Source organism: Panulirus ornatus, chromosome 2 (genome assembly GCF_036320965.1).
Source record: "Panulirus ornatus isolate Po-2019 chromosome 2, ASM3632096v1, whole genome shotgun sequence".
Classification (NCBI taxonomy): Eukaryota; Metazoa; Arthropoda; class Malacostraca; order Decapoda; family Palinuridae; genus Panulirus; species Panulirus ornatus.
In genome coordinates this window covers 97,114,424-97,134,677 of record NC_092225.1, presented here as the reverse complement: position 1 = coordinate 97,134,677, position 20,254 = coordinate 97,114,424, and the positions used below count along the sequence as shown (strand labels likewise).

General features: G+C 37.4%; 1 protein-coding gene across 7 annotated transcripts in view; it reads right to left on the bottom strand.

The window, feature by feature from the left end:
• Window positions 1-2,367: 2,367 nt before the first annotated feature.
• Window positions 2,368-20,254, bottom strand: part of LOC139758701 (myeloid leukemia factor 2-like) — a 196,247-nt gene continuing 178,360 nt past the window's right edge. For 4 of the 7 annotated variants that reach the window (XM_071680353.1, XM_071680363.1, XM_071680372.1 and 1 more), the window contains 5 exons: window positions 15,406-15,492; window positions 13,934-14,129; window positions 11,540-11,693; window positions 9,980-10,027; window positions 2,368-6,212 (listed from right to left, as the gene is read on the bottom strand). In XM_071680353.1, the coding sequence (XP_071536454.1) occupies window positions 6,137-6,212; window positions 9,980-10,027; window positions 11,540-11,693; window positions 13,934-14,129; window positions 15,406-15,492 (561 nt within the window). In that variant the 3' untranslated portion in view covers window positions 2,368-6,136. Of the gene's footprint in view, window positions 6,213-9,943; window positions 10,028-11,539; window positions 11,694-13,933; window positions 14,130-15,405; window positions 15,493-20,254 lie in introns of all 7 variants that reach the window. The other 3 variants (XM_071680402.1, XM_071680411.1, XM_071680382.1) reach the window with 3 other exon arrangements.

Here is a 20,254-nt window from a genome sequence, read left to right as displayed (position 1 = left end):
TGGTGGCCAAGGTAGTTCTGTTGGCGAAGAGGAGCTCATGAAACATGTCGGAAAGCATGCTACTGCAGGCAGGAGTGAAGGCTGATGCAGTCCAGAAGGTCGAGGGAAGACCCCAGTCTCGACCTTGAGCAGGGCAGCGATGTCCTCGTGGCCGTTCTTATCCGCCAGCTTTCATCAGTACGGGACGCCACTGTGCGATACCGTCACCGTTAGACTGATTTGTGGCCAGGTGTTTGAAGGAGGTTGTACGCCACTTAGAATTATAATGAATGTCAATGTTCCAGTCATGCCGTCAAAGAATATATATATATATATATATTTATGAAAATATATATACTGAGGGGAAAAAAGAATACTTCCCATTTATTCCCTGTGTGTCATAGAAGGCAACTAAAGGGGGCGTGAGTGAGGAGCTGGAACCAACCCCCCCCCCCATCCTTATAATTAAATTTCTAAAAAGGGAAACAGAAGAAGGAGTCAACGGGGAGTGCTCATCCTCCTTGAAGGCTCAGATTGGGGCGTCTGAATGTGTGTGGATGTAACCAAGATATCTTTTCTCTTTCATTAGGAACTTCGTCATGCCACCACTCACTACCCTTTTGCATATGCCCAGTCTCTAGCTGTCATGTGTAATGCACTGAAACCACAGCTCCCTTTCCACATCCAGGCCCCACAAAACTTTCCATGGTTTACCTCAGACGCTTCACATGCCCTGGTTCAATTCAGTGACAGCATGTCGACCACTGTATACTGTGTCTTGCATTCTTTCCACTTGCTTAAACCATCTTAAAGTATTAAGTTTCACCCACTCTACCAATCCACAATTAATTCCCCGCCATACTGAATCTTTTATACACTCCATTACTTTCTTCCATCTAACCATACTACATGCTCCTCTCTAATATCTCATTTAAACATCCAGGATTATTGACCTCTGTGACTCTTCCCATCTCCATCTTTTGGCTGCATAGGTCAAGAGGACTGTGTTTTGGCTGCATTGCTCAGGAGGAATGTGCTGTCCCTTAATCCTTTCTTCACTTCCATACGTACACCTCCACTCTACAGTATTCTGTTAAGGGACTTATGACTCTTCTACCCAGTACTGCTCTCTCCTTTTGTTTCATACATTTTCACCATTTCCCACATTAGTGAGGTAGTGTTAACAGAGGACTGAGCCTAGGAGGGAAAATCCTCACTTGACCCCCTTTTGAAAAAGTAAAAACTGGAGGGGAGGATTTCCAGCCCCCTGCTCCCTCCCGTTAATCACCTTCTACGAAACATAAGGAATATGTGGGAAGTATTCTTTCTCCCCTATCCCTATGTCTACTTTTTCCTTCCATATCACTGAACTTACCTCAAGATAGCTCCAATACTCAAATTTTGTCACGTCTCCCATCTTTCTCCCCTCATATCTATTATAACTTTCTTGAACATTCAGCAACTCCCTTTCCTTACTTTTTACATTTACACTCTTACATCCACCTCTTACCTTTTACATCTCCTTCCAGTACAATTTCTTATTTTTCTTAAACTTTTCACTTGAATTTCTTCCAAAATCATTTCTTTCTTTGCTTTCCTCTATCAGCCTCTTAACATTCTGCTTACACATCTTCCCTTTCGCTTTGTTGAACTTCCAGCTACATTCCTTTTAAGTAGTTTAACATTAGCTTTTTCTTCTCTTCCACTGCATTTGTGTTCTCATCTGTCTTTATCAATACAAACTAATTCTCCAATCTTTAACAGTCTTTCTCTAAACAGTATTATACCCATTCACACATGACTGCATCCCTACATTTACTGCACTTTCATCAAAACTTTGTCACCTTTCTTGCCACTCTGCAAAAGGGAAAGAGGCATAAGGTCATGGCGAATAGTATGAAAGAAAGAAAGAAAGAAAATGTCGATGAAAGGAGCAAATGGGCACGTGGTATGTGTAACTTTCACTGGTTGACTACTGCAATGTCTATTTTTTTTTTATTACACTAAATTGTCACACATGACCATTATGACAATTACATTACGTACTTCTTTTTCCATAAAGTCTCGCATAAGACCATTATGACAATTACATTAGGTCCTTCTTTTTTCCATAAGGTCTCGTATAAGACCATTATGACTTACATTAGGTACTTCTCTTTTTCATAAAGTCTCAAAGTGCGTTAAATCAGCAGAGGAAGGCATGTTGCTTGGAAATATCTGTAGACAATGACTACTTTCTTTGTCTCAAAGTATATGTGAAGTCCTGTTCTACATAATCCACTTGTCCATACATTATGTATGTTCTGTAACGTTCAAGATTGTGGGTCTAAACAATCTCGGTACAAGAAATAAGTACAACACACTAAACTCAAAGAAATTCAAATGCTCTTTCAAACAAAAATATTTATTTTCTTGGATTTCTACATCTCCACCAAACACATAACAGAAGACTATGTAATTACATATAAAGATGTCTGCTTTTTCTAGTACTTGTAAAGTATATGATCCTACAGTTTCTCTGCATTATTTCTAAACAGCAAATATTCTTGTAAAATAATGTAATCATATTTCTAAACAGTTTACTCTTGGAAGAATATATTCAAGTCAGTATGTCGTATGAGACATTTTCTCTAGACATACTATATAACATTTTTTCATGTTCCAAATAAAACATTGATGACACAAAATTTCATGTATAAAAACTTTTCACTATGTAATGGTTAAAAACAGCATATGACTCTAGGCAAGGAATCAATACTTTACACTAGTTCTGATATCAGGAAAATAATTCCTTAAATTTAATTACTGAAATCTCCTTCTGAAAAGACATGTGGAAAGCGAAAAACAGAGGTAAAGGTAATGTACATATAACTAACTCCCTGGATATACAAAGATGCCTGGATTATCTTCCTACCACAACAGTGATGCAAATATGGATTAAAGGTAATTCATCTAACATAAACAATTAGCATTCCATACAAACTACAACTGAGGAACTAATATATATCAAAGTACAAGGTATTTACTATCTGAGGTTTGCCATAGGCAGTGCTAAACACAGTATGGTTTTTATACTGTTGTAGAAAATGGTAACTCTGAGACTTTCATTAAAAATATGGCTTGTATGTATGGTCTTAAACCTGATAATGCATATCCACTGTCACTTATCAAGTGCAGGGAACTCCAACAGTATCTCGTATTACACTTAACCAAATTAAAAGGGATATTTTATGTATTCCTAAGTTCTTTGGAATATTTAGCTTTACTGCTGGGTTATGCTAAACCTGTGATATTTAGAACTAGACTTGCACTCTTCTTCACAAGGTAAAAAAAAATTCATCAACCATGGGTGGTACTCTTTTCCTTCCATGGTCTCAATCTTTTAAAACAATGTTGTTAAAACTAATTCTTTCTTTTTTTCCTTCCCAATTATTTCAAGGGCATGAGAATTGTCTAGTTACAAATAAAGGAAAATAAGGTTTCATTATGAGATCCAGTTATAAAATCACATCCCAGCATTGTGAAGTGGCTAAAAATTTCTGGTTAGCTGTTCAATTGGTGGTAAAAGCATGATGATATTTGGCATGAAAACTAGGAGTATTTCATGAAAATTAAACTCATTTTCTATATGCTAAAGCAGTTTTATAATCACCAGCATCTTCTTTTCATTGTTTTCTTCCAGGAATCTGAATGTTGAGAAAAATACAATTTGACTACTCCTGTTTCATCGTATAAAGCTTCCTGCATAATTATTACCTTATTCCAAGTTAACTACGTTGATTTTTCAGGACCTTAAAAGCCTGGATAATCATTTAGAAAACACACTTAGAATTAATGCTAAGCAGCATAGTGATACATGAACATATTCTACAGTGTGCTAAAACAGAAAATCATTTTATGAGTAAAGGTAAAGCAGAAAGTAAATTCAATATATATATATGCTTGCTATTCAAGCAATAAAACCAAACACAGACTCTGCCAAAAGTTTGTCACAAAAGCAAATGAGAAACTGAATTCAAGAACATAATATAAACACTCCTGAATGTTTTTCCAGGTACTTTTAGATTTTAGTCTACATTCAATCATTTCATCAAAAAATATATTTCAAAAACACAATAGCAGAAAGATTTTTGTAAAACAAACATAGTATACATGGCAACTGCCAGCTGTCCATCATGTGTCACAGTACATAATACAGTTTATTGAATGTATGCATTAAAATTAAAATCCTCCACCTCTTTGACCCAAAGATAGGGGCTCAATAAAAATTTATTGCAACTTCAAACTTTATTACAAAACCACCTGGTATTGACCCAAGTGCAATGTAGTATTTATCATAGGTGGGGCTGCTCTAATAAATCAGATTCCAAGGTCCTACATACATACTGATAATGACGAGTAAAACTTATGACCTACAGTGGATAAAATAAAAGTAATGGGTTCAACAGAGCATGCAGAAATCAGAGGTCTTCAAGTGGAGAGGTCAATAAATTACCTTTTATTATGGAGCACCCATATCATATCTATTGTTAATAATGGAAGCACAATAACTGTGAATAAAGGTGATGTCAAAAACTTTGTTGCAAAACAAGGACTGGCAATCTGTAGTCACAGGAAAGCAAATAGGGGGATGTCTGTGCATGCAAAGTATGCTGCAATGGAGGCCTGCGAACATTTCATCAACAGCATTAATACACTCAGCTGTGATGACAATGTTTTTAACAATCATGGTGTTAAGAAACTTTGTATAGTTTACAGCAGACAATTCTGGTGCACCTCATTCATGAAACTGGAGTGGCTTTAGATCCTGTCAACGCTGGTATACTTTCTCTTTCATACTTTAACATGATGGGACACCAAAGTAGTTTTACACCAAAGGCAAGAAGTTGGCTTAATAGGCCTGGAATGTCTCTCTAGAAGTAACAGAAACCTTTGTGAAACTTAATGGGGGTGCTGACCACAATCAGCCGAGGACACAGATTTGTCTATTATGGAACTTAACGTCATCACGTATTGAAAAAGTACATTCAAGGTTCCAAATTGGATGAGGAAGCCTTGATATAGTTTTACAAGTCATATCCCTGACGACAACATAGCCCAAGGCTACTGCTCTTCAACACACCGGAGAATGTTTTACAACCTGGCAGTTGTCCACTAATTTTCCCACCTCAAGCTAAGTGGGGATAGACGAGACATGAAAATTTTCAGCAGCCCGACTGAACATCTTTTGATGTGATGAGCAGCAGGATTGTTTCTATAATTATCAAAATATGACAAAAGAAAAGAAAGACTGCACAAGCAAACGCAATTTGGCCTGACTTAAAAGTGCTCTAGAAGTATCAGCATGACTTTAAATTTCAAGTATATAGGACCTTGTTTGAAAAGGATTTCATTATCTTGTACCTACTTCAGCTTTCTGCTTCTAAACAGTTTTGTTTCTTAATGTTGTCAATATATCAGTTTACATAAATTTTAGAAAACAGGTTTACAGGAGTCATAATGAAAACAGAAAAATTGTGAAGGTTAATTCCTTTCTTTAAAACATGTCTCACGAATATTTCTGCCTTATTATCATGCTTTTATCACCATCTTTATGTTTCATCAAACAACTGACTGCACTAGCAGCTTTTAGCATCATTTATATACAGATTACAATACTGAATCTACATACATGTATACAGATCTCTTCTGAAATTATAATGTTTTGAGGCAAGAGTAAACTCATTTTTATTTTGTGCATAATCCAGCAAACATGTTGCTGTCGGAACCTTAAAGGTCTATAATGAAATTCATCCTTAACTTTATTCCATAACAGTTACATACAGGTAAATGATGATATTGTATAAAGATCTCATTATAGGAGAAACAATCAAAAGCACTTTAGGGAAAATTTACGTTACACATAGCAGGATGGGAAATATAATGAATTAATTCATTTTCTACAGACTGATTAATCACTTCAACAAATTTATTTTACACTATGTTCTTAACTAATTAACTATGTCATTCTTAAGGCTAACTGTAGTATGATACTCAAATCTGTCGTCTCTTTATCTATCAATATCCACTACAGTATGTGATGTGTGGTATCAATCATTAAACAGTGAAGAAATCGAAGTACAATGAGCGAGAGTGCCTACAATGGCCACATCAGTTGTTACATGTTTGGTTCACTACGGCGCTGGGATCGGTGGCCTCGCTCTTCTCTGTCACGCCTTCTAGCACGATCTTCACTGAAATTGAAGTAAAATTAGTGTCATGCAATTTTAAAATGCACTCTAATTCAGCTTAACCTCAATAAAATTTCAGTTAAGCTAGAGAGAGGTCACCAAAGTCTGTCATAATAAATGTTTGTGTTCTATTCCAATGAAGTTTTTCATTAATACTCTTAAACATTAACCCTTTTGGTGTCTGACTAGCTTTTCCCTTCCATTGTGTGCAAAAAACAAACGGCAAAATCCACTTTCCTCAGCTCTCTCAAGCATTATCATACTTGACTGCCATTTCCCGCATCAGCAAGGTAGCGCAAGGAAACATGAATGGCCCATCCAATCATATATATATACATAAACACACACTCTTCTTATTACCACATCTCTCTCTTATCCTATCATTTCTTATTTGATCAACCCTCCTCAAGAAACACATACTGCCCTCAAACATTCATTTCAAAAACATTCACTCTCTATCGTACATTTCCACCTATAGTCCATGCTTTGCATCCATACAATGCCATTGGAACTACTATACCTTCAAATCTCTCTCTCTCTCTCTCTCCACACCTTCCTCAATAATCTCAAGACATTCTACACTATGTTTTTTTCAAACTTGATCACCATTTTTTTGTTTCCATAATCACAGTTTCCTGCATTAGTGAGGTAGCATCAAGAAAAGACTTCTTTTGTTATACCCTTTAGAAAAGAAGGGATGGGTTTCCAGCCCCCTGCTCCCCTTTAACTGCCTTATCTTGCATGTGGAAATGTGATGGGAGAATTTTTTTTCCAGACCCCAGGGACAACCTTCAAGACATTCTACAATAAGTGTTTAAAGTTTTGCTTCCTACATCGACTCATCAATTAAGACTAACATTTCGTTAACCATCAACTAACACACACACACACCACTGCACATAAAATCATTCCTCCAACAATATCTGAAATACCTCTAGCCCTAAAGAATTCATTTCTGCAAATGTATAGATTTTTCACCATTTATCTCCTCTCATTGTACCTCTGATTACACCCTATTATATCTGTACCAACCTCTCATCTGTCATGCTTCAACATGACAAATAATCCATTTTGCTTTTATCCCTTTACTACACTAATCTCGGACATTATCTCCTCCACAATCACAGCCAGCCTCGAACTGACTGAATGGTCTGATGCTGTTTGAAATCCTTTGTATTCCTTTTCATACCTCCTTATAAGGTTTTCATGGATGTATTCCATAAGAATATCTTTACATGACCTATATTTCTTACCTATATCCTTTTCTATATCAATCCTCATAATTTCAATTAAACTTTACAAACTGTCCATCTCTTGTATCTACTTGAACCTTGGAAAACTGAGGTCTCCTACTTATACATTAGCGGTAAGACAAACACTTCATGTATGCATTTTACAAAGTATTCAAAGTACTTACTCCTCCAGTTCTTCTCCCTCCCATGACTAACACTCTTCAATACTAGAGTTCAAAGTGCACCTCTGGTTTGTTCATCTTGTACGATCATCTTTACTGATCATAATTCCTATACAACTAAACCAATGCCCATTACTTCTCCATTTAAAATGATATAAATGTAAGACTGCCCATCTCTTTCAAAGGCAAGAACATTGCTCCTACCTGTATGACTTTGTATTTCTTCTTCCTATATGGATAATCAAAGTGACCTCTATCATTCTATCACATTCCAATGATTTAAAGTAACAGAATCATTTGCCTAAATTAAATCTTTCATTCCCCATTCTGTTTTGTCAAGGTTTAGCTGAACACCAAAATAACACCCCCCTCATCTCACATGATATTCAAGTCATAAAACCATAAACAACCATAACACTACACAGCCCAGATATACTCCTGTGATCATTTTAAGTCATGACTGATCAAGATGATGTGCAATGTTAATGTTATAGACACTGAAATAGATTGAAAGACTTTGTTCAAATACACACACCAGCCATAAACAGAGTAGCTGCGAGTAAACCCACATGTTGTATCCGCATAATGCAGCTGATGCTAATGAAAATATTTAAGACTACAAAGATGACATGTTAGGCAAGGACATACAGTCAGCTGTTTGCTCCAAAATGTATTTAGGCTAAGACTTCCTGAAACAATATTTTGAGTGAACATGGATTAGTTCTTGGTTTCACATTTTACTGCATTTCTAACAGGCATCCTTGGTTAAAAAAAAAAAAAAAAAAGCAACACTAAATGTAGTAGCATAACACAAAAGAAAATGAGAAGAATGTTCAACCCCCCCCTTTTTTTTTTAGAAGGACTAAAGTTAAAGCTAGACATCTGTTATGTTACATTTGTAGTGAACCAATTTAATTGACCACACAAGTGAACCTAGCAGCTAACATGATGCTTTGAAGAAAAAAATTCTGATATATAAGATCTTCAAATAATGCCAAAATATTTGTTTTTTGTGGAACAAATCCTTCTCAAATATACTGGTATCATCATAACAGGAGTCCAGCATCAGAATCCATATAGTTGGTTAGTTACGGAAAAAGAGAAGCACACATTATTAGTATTACTTTTTTGGGTATAGAGAAGATATGAGGATATTTCATTTATGAAGCAAATGATTGTCTAACTCTGATATTTTCATGGCAAAAACTATTCCACTTGCCTATAGTATAATCTAATCATGGAGGATAATTTACATTTACTTTCTCCCAACAGCTCACCTACTTCAAGTGGCTCAGCCATAAACTTCATTCACCAAAATACTCTCTTAGATGAAACCTATTTAATCATCAGTTCCCCAAGTTCCCATGTCATGTAACTTACTAACATATGTACTTAGTATGTAATCCATTTGTGTTTAGTACCAACAGTCAAATCAGTGATTACATACACAAAAGTTGCAATTTGCTTCCAAAACCAGTTACACCTAACTCCTGCCTCCAATTAACATTTAGCTCCAACTGTCATCAGTTTGAGCATGTCACATTGCCTCCAGAGACAACTGGTGCAGGCCTGCCATCAACATCTAACCCATAACAATTGTCTTGGTAGAGGCCAAGCTGTTTGCTCTTGTTCAACTTGACAGGCTACCCACCAATGGGCAGCACTTGATCACATCAATTCTAGGAATTCAGCTATCTTCATCTGCTTAGCCCACTGTTATCCAAACAAGTGTGAAGCAATGTGACTCGAAATCTGCTTCACTCTAAAGGACATTGCCCATAACATTGCTTCTCCTTATATGGTCCTGATTAGTTTTCCCTACTCTCATTCCATACCACCTAAGCCTGAGCACCTTCACAATACTATTCTCTATTCATTCATACAAGCCAGTATCTTTCTACATCTCATTTTATCTCTTTACACGAGTCTATTTCTAGTACTGATTGCATGCCTTACTAACGTACATTAAAATTTTACTTTACAAACAAACAAAAGCTGTCCTACTCCTTTCATACCACTTTACAACATTAATGATAATGTACATATCATGTACCTAGTGCCTATGCATTTCTCGTTCCCCATCTCCCATCTAGGCCAGCTGTGCAAAGAAAAAATCAGACAATTATACCTTAAAGATGCCAAACTCAAGTAACACCTGGGCATTGCATCATAACTATCTCTGAAGCCTATTAAATGAAAATAGGAAGTATTAATTACTAAGCCATCTCAACATTTATCATAAGTTTCTATTAAGGCACTTCCCAATATTCCTATATTCCCATATCTTCCATGTACCCCGAGAAATAGGAGAAGCCAACACCTTTACCAGGGTAACCCGATGTGTTCCTGGGTTTACCTTGGGCCAGCTGTGATGGAAAGCATTGGTCGAGATCGGCTTCTGTATCTGAAAAGTACATGTCCTCCATTATCTAACATATGCAAAAACTGTTGAAGCTATTCCCATGTTTTGTACTTGTTACTAAGGCATCTAGATACTACTGTGCCTGGCTTACAAAGTATGATTCAGAGTGTCTATGTGCATGATTACTGGTGTACAGTATCTCCAAATTCTGATCCTACAGTATTAACTAATCTGATGAACCTTACTTATAAAAGTTTCCTCCACATTTATTCTGATTACTGCAGAAAATGGTTAAATGGCAAATTGCCACTTCTCATTCAAGCACTGCCTAGGTAAGTCTTTAAATCATTTTTAGGTCAAAGTGACTAATTTTAAAGTGACAAACACTGCTCTGATAAAGTGAAGAATTAAAATTTTTCATAATCAATCTACTGGTATTTGGGAAACTTTTAAAAGTTTTTATTATATCTAGACATCTGTTCCCGACTCTACCTTGCTAAGGTGGGAAAAGCATGCAAGAATAAGAATAAAATACAGTTGTAAGGAAACTAGAGTTGGAAATTTAAATAACATACTTCTAGTTATCTGCACTAACCATTTTAAAGAATTTTCAACGTGTATATGTGCTATCTGAAACTAGAATCTTTATATTATCTCCCATTTTCAGAGCCTGATAACCAGTCTTGCACAATACTTGGATTGTGCCTGAGTTTTTATTTGCTGGCTAAATAACAACAGACTTGTCTTGCCAGAAGCAAACTAGAACCTGCTGCTGTGAAGTGACAACGGAAGTTGTTACTAGTGTAATCAAGTTTCCCGTAAAAAGAACCATAAATGATTACACTCGACTGCTAGAGATTGGACAAAAGTGAATGAGGCCATTTCTTTGTATGTTTCTGGTGCTGCCCTGCTCATGTAGAAAATGGCAAATATATGGAATACTTATGAATACAGTAAATCTGAAATCACAGTTAACAAGACTACTCCAAAATTTGTATTTCATGAGTCAATGCTCGCATATTTAAGTGAGGTGTTACCATACTCCACCTGCATGAAGTCACCTTTGGCCAGGTTATACTACTGATACTCGATAAAGGAGTACAATTTCATCAAAGAATATTTCACTCCAAAGGACTTTATCTTTACCCTGCAAGTGATCATGAAAAACTCTGGAGCAACATGCACCCAATGAAAGGAATCCTGTGGTAGGAAGAAAAAAAAATATTCGTCTGATCTACTTAAAATAATTCTTTTTCAAATATAAATATTCTTTTTAATCTCATTTATATTAATACTTAAGCTGCATTTCTGGGGGCAATTTTCCACAAAGCTGTATGTACAGTCAACCAAACAGGTAATTTCTTACAGTCTAGTTAACATAACACAGTAATATTATAGCACATTCTTTTATTAATCTTCAAGGTTTCCTGTGTATACATCTAATGTTAACATTCCATTACATTCTAATAATAAAGAAAAATTTTAGTGTAAGCACGAATGTACAAGAATTTATATTTATACTTAACTATACACACTACTGGCTTATATTTTTACCTGGATGAGGAAGTTATAGCTGGAACATTGGAGGCACGTGGGTTGTAAGAGGCTGAGGTAGATGAGCGGTGTCTAGGTCGGTAATCCAAGGCCCCAACACCCATTGCTTGCTGGGTACGACGACGAAATTCATCATCAAAGGTTTTGGCCTCCTCTGAAAAAAATAATAATCATTACATAACAGGTTCATAGATCTCTTGTTCAAAAGAAGTATGAGAGTGGAAGGAGGGCGATGGAGACAGATGAGACTGCAGGAAGGTGATAAGAGGACAACTGGGCAAATGTGAAGAATGAAATATGGTTTAGCTCCTGCATTATGTGTAACAGAACAATAAGGGAGTAAATTGCATTATGTATAACAGCATGGTAATGGAGTGAAAGGACTGAAGGGGGACAGTAAAAAGGTAATGGAATCTAATCACTTAAAAAAGGGAAGAATATATTTTCATTTTTTAATACTTGGCTGCCTCTCCAGCTTTAACAAGGCAGCATCAAGAACACATGACCAATTCAGTGAACAAAAAACCCTCTTTAGGTGGTGTTAACTTCATCACTGCATACCTTCCCTCTCTATCATTACTAACAGATTCAAGTTTGAGAACACAACCAAAGGAGAGGAGAGATTTACACAATCGAAAATCATCAAAATCTTTGCAAGTCCAAAGAGGTAAACTGACTGACAATGGCATTAAATATTCTACATAACCCAGGAGAATCATTTTGGAGTAGGAAGCTAATGCCTCTCTCAGCTGCTTGACCACTACAAAAAGACTGCAGAGGCACTGGGGACCAATCAAAATGTTGATGTGATATTCACACACTGCAAAAGCATTTGAGAAATGTGACTATGTTGTCATTGTACACAATATGCATAAGATGGGAATAACCAGTAAAATCTTTAACTAACAGATTATAATACATTGTATATCAGTCTAGTCTTTCTAATACTGAAATAAAGCACTGAATCTTCACCTCTTCTGTTTTCAGGCCATTCAGGCAATGGATCAGGCATAATGGGCTTGGAAAAACTATCCTTTATCCGACTCCCATACAGCATTTATCAATGCAATGCCCTTAATCATTGCAAGTACATTATTCATAAGGCAAAGCATTCCTTTATCCAAAGGAAGAGGGATAACTTCTCTTCATCCAATGAAAGGTTTTTATGGTCTTTACCAATTGCTCTACCTTTTCTTCCCTTTTCCATTCTGATGGTACTATAGCTGTCTCTTCAATGGATAAAGCAACTACCTTTGGTACCCGTTTCTCCTTTAAGCCTGCCTTTGACCAATAACATGCCTCCATTTCCTGATGCTCCTTTTAGTAATCCTAAGCCCCTTCCCATAATTTCTTTTAGAACTGTCTGTAAAGCACTTCTCTCTCTGGGGACAATCAAGGCTTATAGTCCTAATGGCATCCATCCTCATGTACTGAAAGTGTTCCTCCAAACTTGCAGCTGTGCCTGCTCATCTGTTCTGTTACTGTTTAAAAAACAGAACTTTCCCGTCTTCTTGGAAGCATGCATTGGTTCATCCCATCCCTTAGAAGGGTGACTGTTCTAATTCCTGTAACTATTGTCTTGTTGTTTTGACACCTACCATTTCCAAAGTCTTTGAATCCCTTCTTAACTTCCATATCCTTAGACATCTTCAATCTCACAGTCTTCTCTCTGTTTCCCACACCTCGATGCTTTGGACCTCTATACCCTCTCATGTCTTTCTCAATAACTATGACCTTGCACATTTTGAGAGGTTTTGACAGAGAATTTGTCAATACTTTCCCTTGTCCCTTCCTTTTCCCTTTCATTAACCATTCTATATTTCAATAGAGGCCTGGCCTTGATGTAGACCTTTGTCTGTGACTGAAGCCTCCAATGAAAAAGGAAAAACTAATTTCATTTACAACCAATGAAATATGGTACATTCTTTCTACAATATCTTGACCTATTTCTTCCATTAATATGCATTATACATGATAGCTAGAGACTGAGTGTGAACGAATGTGGCCTTTGTTGTCTTTTCCTAGCGCTACTTCGCACGCATGCAGGAGGAGGGGATTGTCATTTCATGTGTGGCAGGGTGGTGATGGGAATGAATAAAGGCAGCAAGTATGAATTTTGTACATGTGTATATGTATATATGTCTGGGTATGCATATATATGTATATGTTGAAATGTATAGGTATGTATATGTGCATGTGTGGATGTGTATGTATATACATGTGTATGTGGGTGGGTTGGGCCATTCTTTCATTTGTTTCCTTGTGCTATCTCACTGACGCAGGAGACAGCAACAAAGTATAATAAATAAATAAATATGCTTTCCACTTAAACATACAAAAATTAAAGCAGGTCTTGTTAGATCATGTAAAATGAATAATAAATCTTTCGCTTACCTTCTTCAAGATTAATAAACTCCTGCCTTTCCTCCATATTCCTTCCTGCATGTTCACGTTCTATGATATGAGAACGCTCTCCAATATGGTGACCAATAGCCATCTTGCGTGTGCCAGTTCGACTGTCACTGATTGTACGGCGTGTTTCCCTCACACCACCAGGGACTCCTCTGCTTGAAGAAGTTGCTTGATATACCTGCAAAACCATAATAATGAATCTAGCTTCATACTTGCTAGACAGACATGAGAAAACCAATTCCATTAAAGAATAAACTTTTCTTAAGAAGCGGACAGACATGAAAATGCCAAACTTATCCCTATTCTTTTTGTAACTACTGTACCCTATCTACATTTTAGGGAGGTTCCAGTTAAATCTTATATTTTATGTAATTTTCGACATTTCTGCGAAATTCCCCAATTACGATTACCTTTTTTGTTAAAATACAGACCATATTATAGTCTAAAATACCACACCAAGAAATCAAGGATACATAATATTCATGTCTAATAATGACATTGACCTAGTAACATATGTATTTGGTCAAGACAGTAAAAATCAATTTCCTTGTTTTTGTGGTAAGTAAAAATAGGATTATGAAAGTGTTACAGAAAATGATGGTATACCTTTCCCGTCTGAATTTCAAGCAGTAGAGCCTAAATAATTTTAGTCTTTCACAATAGTTTAGCTCTTCACTGTGTCAATAAAGGCCATAAAGGATCTTTGAAGGCTTTCTCATTCAGAGATTTTGCCTACCTCATAAGGGGTAGTTAGTACACAGTAAAACTCTATTTATGAAAGTCTTTGGAAGTTGTGACTCTAGTTTTTGGTTTGTTTGCTGAAGGTGAGGTCATCAGACACTAACACTCATAGGTCCCTCACATTGTTCACTTGTGATATGACAGTAGTGTTCTGTACTGCATCATTCTCCCCATATCATAGGAGTTAGAACATATCTCTGATGAGAATCATCAGTTGTCCTGAGAAGATTTTTGTCATTTTGTAGTTTCTTGGTGTCTTCTATCGAGATTTTCATACTCATTCTGGTCAATATCATCAACAAAGGATGATACTAAACTGTGATTTGTATCTGTGTCAAGGTAAGCTATAGGAATGAGGAACAAAATGGGGTGGAAGTACAATTCCTTAGAGAAGTAAGGTTTTTATTTCACTAATGAGGCATTGGAAACAGCCCAATTCATGTGTTATGATCTGTTTACAGACAACAGATACTAACAACAATGCTAAACCACAATACAACACAAAGTTCTTGGGAAAAGATTATGAAAAGAGTCAGGCAAGATGAGGAAATATCACCACTGTACAAGGGTGAACAAATATGTAACTAAGCAAAGAATTGGTGAAAGAAGGGGACACTAAAAAGTTCACGATACTGTATGACAGAAAAAATGTTAAGAGATGGAGAACCACAAGTTTAAAACAACTTCTCTCTCTCTCTCTATGCAAAACTTACCTGTGGTCGACCATCAGGGCCAGTTGTCATGGTCATCACTGATGAACTGCTAAACATGTGACAGTTTCCTTGTTGGGCCATTTGATCCTGGAAAGAATGATTACTGTCAAACTGTATCTAGCAAGGACATATACAAATCAAATAAGTACCTGTACTCATCTCTGATGTAAATGTGCTGAGAAGGGCAGATTGCAAGATGTCTCATCATTTCCTGGTGGTGGCAAAGGTGAAAGTTTGCAGCAGTTTTAGGAGAGAGGGTAGTGAAATTGAGGTTTGAAAAGGGGCTTGTGTGAGGAGATACCGAGAGAGATTGGGAAAATGCAATAACATAATAAGAATCAGTGAAAAAGGTGGAAAGACAATCCAATATGATACCAGGAGAAAATTTTAAGAAACATAAAGGGAATCTACTGAAACCTTTAGAAGAAAAATTGACTGATGTCAATCCATGATCAAAATCGACCTCGGATCAACAATCACGAGGTGTGGCAGCTGAGAGATTGTTACTCTATGTGCTACACCTGTCATCATCATAAAACTGTCATAGGTATTGCAATTGTAGGTAGGTACTTACTCCCCTAACATGTCCCCCAATAAGCTTTAAATATTGTTCCACAAAATTAGTTTCAGACAATGAAGAAGCCGAGAGTCCACATATAATTTTCCTTCTAATATAGTGGAGGGTTAATAAGTCAACTTACAAGTGTAATTACTAGGTGTACTATTATTCTTGGGTCTGTCAAAATTTATCTGTAATTCAATACATCCCTAAAGGTTTCCAAAATCACTGAGTATACGGTACTCAGGCATGTGAACACATGAAAGATTTGGATAACCCAACTACGACACTGGTTGTCTTCTTACAAAAGTAGGTTTAAAAACACATCTCTTCTGTTATCAGACAAGCACACAAATTTTAAGGGACTAAATTATCTCCTGGGTCATACTAGGGCAGCCTTTAAAAAATTTCTAATGGTATACAGTACTTCACGCCAAAATTGGAATAAACCACATCCATTTAGTATTCCCATCTGAGATGAGATAATACCATGTAAAAAAGAAAAAATTACAGCATTACACCTCAGAATAGAAAAAGGAAGCAAGAGATGAACTATATCTAAAAAAGGAATATTTAGAATAATATTGTTACCTTTTTAACTTGTTAAATGGCTTCAGTGATGAAAAAATTTAATTTACAATCTTGGAATGCAGGAGATGGACAATGAAAAATAACTTTACAATAACAATCCTTGCCAAGTGAGAGCAACCTCAAAGCTATGGCTCAAATAACACTAACTGACTGTGATTAATATGAAAGTTTAAATATTAAAAAACAGGGCACAGAACACTCTCCATCAGCACAAAATAGGTCTTCAAGAAAGCCTTAATAAATATGAATTCACAAAAACATTACAAATACACACATAGCCTTAAAATACTCAAATAAAAGATGATCAACTAACTTACAGGGTAAAAAGTTGAGAACTTGAAGACAAATGGTGCACATGCTGTTCGGAACATTTTCCTTGATTGTGGATAGAATCAGGGTCTTCAAATCGTAACAATTTCCACTAACAGTTTTACTGTCACATCCACAGTTCTTTATACCATACAAGATTCACTCCCCAATTCTTTGTTTCATTCTAGGGGCTTATCATGCACAAATGAGACTTTGTGAACGTGCATGCACTATTTCTCATTCTGTGATCAAATCTTGTGTTTAATGATCAACAATAATATCTACAACACTAAATAACTACAGAATTTAAAAATCACAACTATAAGATTTAGTGCTCACTAATAATATATATATACAACTATTAACAGATACTGCACAAAATCTTGTCAGTTTAGGCCTCAAAATAGTATCTCATTTCTAGCACTTGTCACTTCTTTTTAATCAAGTAATATCGGTTTGTTACTGCTTAAGGAAGCCGAGGAAAAAGTCAATATCATGTAAACAAAAAATGAAATTCATGGATACAGTACACGCATCAAAGTATCCACAGAAAAAAATGTAAACCATATCCTTGTAACAGTTTAATCCCATGATTTATTTTTTCCAGTGATCTTGTATGTCTTTTTATTCCAGCCAATTTCAGTGGCTTTCTTCTGCCATGGACTTCCCTGGACAGGGCTTGGCATATCAGGCTGTATGTTGCTCTAGGTCTATATGCATTATGCAGTTTGTATGAAGTTAATGATTCATGTAGATCATATCAAGTACCAATCACGCTGTCCCTTACCATGTATCAAGAATGACTGTAAAAGATATAACTCAATTCATTCCTCCAATGGTGACTTGAACCTTTCTGAGTAGCAGACCCTATTACATCTGTCTTTGAAATGACAACCAATTCAATTAACAATTCAACATTTGTACTTCTACTCATTTGTATCATCATTTGTCAATAATTCCCCTTGAATGTCAAGATTCTATGTGTTACTTTAGCCTAAAATATCAATTTTGTATGCAAACTTGCAAAGTACTATTTCTGTGAATATACAATACTAAAAAATAACTGCTTCCCATCTATACCCATCATGCCTGAAATGCTGGTAAGACATAATTGCCTATCACATCTCTCCCATTCCCTTTCTTGTAGTTTCTCTCCCATTCCCTTTGTTGTACTGTTTCTCCCCCATATCCTTTCTCATACTGTTTCTCTCCCATTTCCTTTCTCTTACTGTTTCTCTCCAATTTCCTTTCTCTTATTGTTTCTCTCCCATTTCCTTTCTCTTACTGTTTCTCTCCCATTTCCTTTCTCTTGCTGTTTCTCTTCCATTCCCTTTCCCTTACTGTTTCTCTCCCATTTCCTTTCTCTTACTGTTTCTCTCCCATTCCCTTTCTCCCATGGTTTATGTAAGGTGCCCTTGTGGAAGCGTGTCATGTCCATAGCATGCCCCATCTCGGCAAGGGCACGTCAGGGATGTCCCCATCACCCCCAGCAGACGTGACGTCAGAGAAGAGAGGTTGGAGACAGTCGCTCCACTCATGCCGGTCGAACCTACCACTCGCTAGTCACAGTCCCGATACTTGACAATTATTCACAACCCTACCACTCACTAGTCACAGTCCCGATACTTGACAATTATTCACGACCCTACCACTCGCTAGTCACAGTCCCGATACTTGACAATTATTCACGACCCTAACACTCGCTAGTCACAGTCCCGATACTTGACAATTATTCACGACCCTACCACTCGCTAGTCACAGTCCCGATACTTGACAATTATTCACGACCCTACCACTCGCAAGTCACAGTCCCGATACTTGACAATTATTCACGACCCTACCACTCGCAAGTCACAGTCCCGATACTTGATAATTATTCACGACCCTACCACTCGCAAGTCACAGTCCCGATACTTGATAATTATTCACGACCCTACCACTCGCAAGTCACAGTCCCGATACTTGATAATTATTCACGACCCTACCACTCGCAAGTCAGTCCCGATACTTGATAATTATTCACGACCCTACCACTCGCTAGTCACAATCCCGATACCTGCCAATTATTCCAGTACATTCGTTTTCAGTACTGCTCACTGCTGTAATTTTTGTGTCAAGTATTTTATTTTTCAATTCAACCATTATTTTCAGTCCTCTTTACACGTAGATATCAATTTATTCCCTGATCCATTTTCAACATATTAAGGGTTAATGGAGAAAAATATACAGTGAAATATTTCTTGGCTCTACAAGCCTATATACAACACGGGACCCCTCACGCTTGGCTCCACAAGCCACAATGCATACAGCCAACACAAGCTTCCCCTAGGCTTGGCTCCACAAGCCATAATGCATACAGCCAACACAAGCATCCCGTAAGCTTGGCCCCACAAGCCACAATGCATACAGCCAACACAAGCATCCCGTAAGCTTGGCTCCACAAGCCATAATGCATACAGCCAACACAAGCATCCCGTAAGCTTGGCCCCACAAGCCACAATGCATACAGCCAACACAAGCTTCCCCTAAGCTTGGCTCCACAAGCCATAATGCATACAGCCAACACAAGCTTCCCCTAAGCTTGGCTCCACAAGCCACAATGCATACAGCCAACACAAGCTTCCCCTAAGCTTGGCTCCACAAGCCATAATGCATACAGCCAACACAAGCATCCCGTAAGCTTGGCCCCACAAGCCACAATGCATACAGCCAACACAAGCTTCCCCTAAGCTTGGCTCCACAAGCCATAATGCATACAGCCAACACAAGCTTCCCCTAAGCTTGGCTCCACAAGCCATAATGCATACAGCCAACACAAGCATCCCGTAAGCTTGGCCCCACAAGCCACAATGCATACAGCCAACACAAGCTTCCCCTAAGCTTGGCTCCACAAGCCATAATGCATACAGCCAACACAAGCTTCCCCTAAGCTTGGCTCCACGAGCCATAATGCATACAGCCAACACAAGCTTCCCCTAAGCTTGGCTCCACAAGCCATAATGCATACAGCCAACACAAGCTTCCCCTAAGCTTGGCTCCACGAGCCATAATGCATACAGCCAACACAAGCTTCCCCTAAGCTTGGCTCCACAAGTTAACTTATCTCCCCCACGCATCAAACTGAAGTATGTCACTGGCGCGCGTGCGCGTCACAAGGTGTGGCGGGGCTTCCAATGGAGGTGGACTTGGGGGAGGGGAAAGGGATGTCTTAAGTGGTGAGGCCCAGAGGAGGAAGATAACAACGAGACACAGGCAAGATCACACATGGTCTTTCTTCCCGGTGGATTCTACACGAAAGAAAACGAGAGGTTCTGGCGCTCTCTTAGCTCCAGCCACGAAAGGAATTAATCTGCTCAAAAATGTGCAGAGAAAAAGGTATCTTTGCCATTG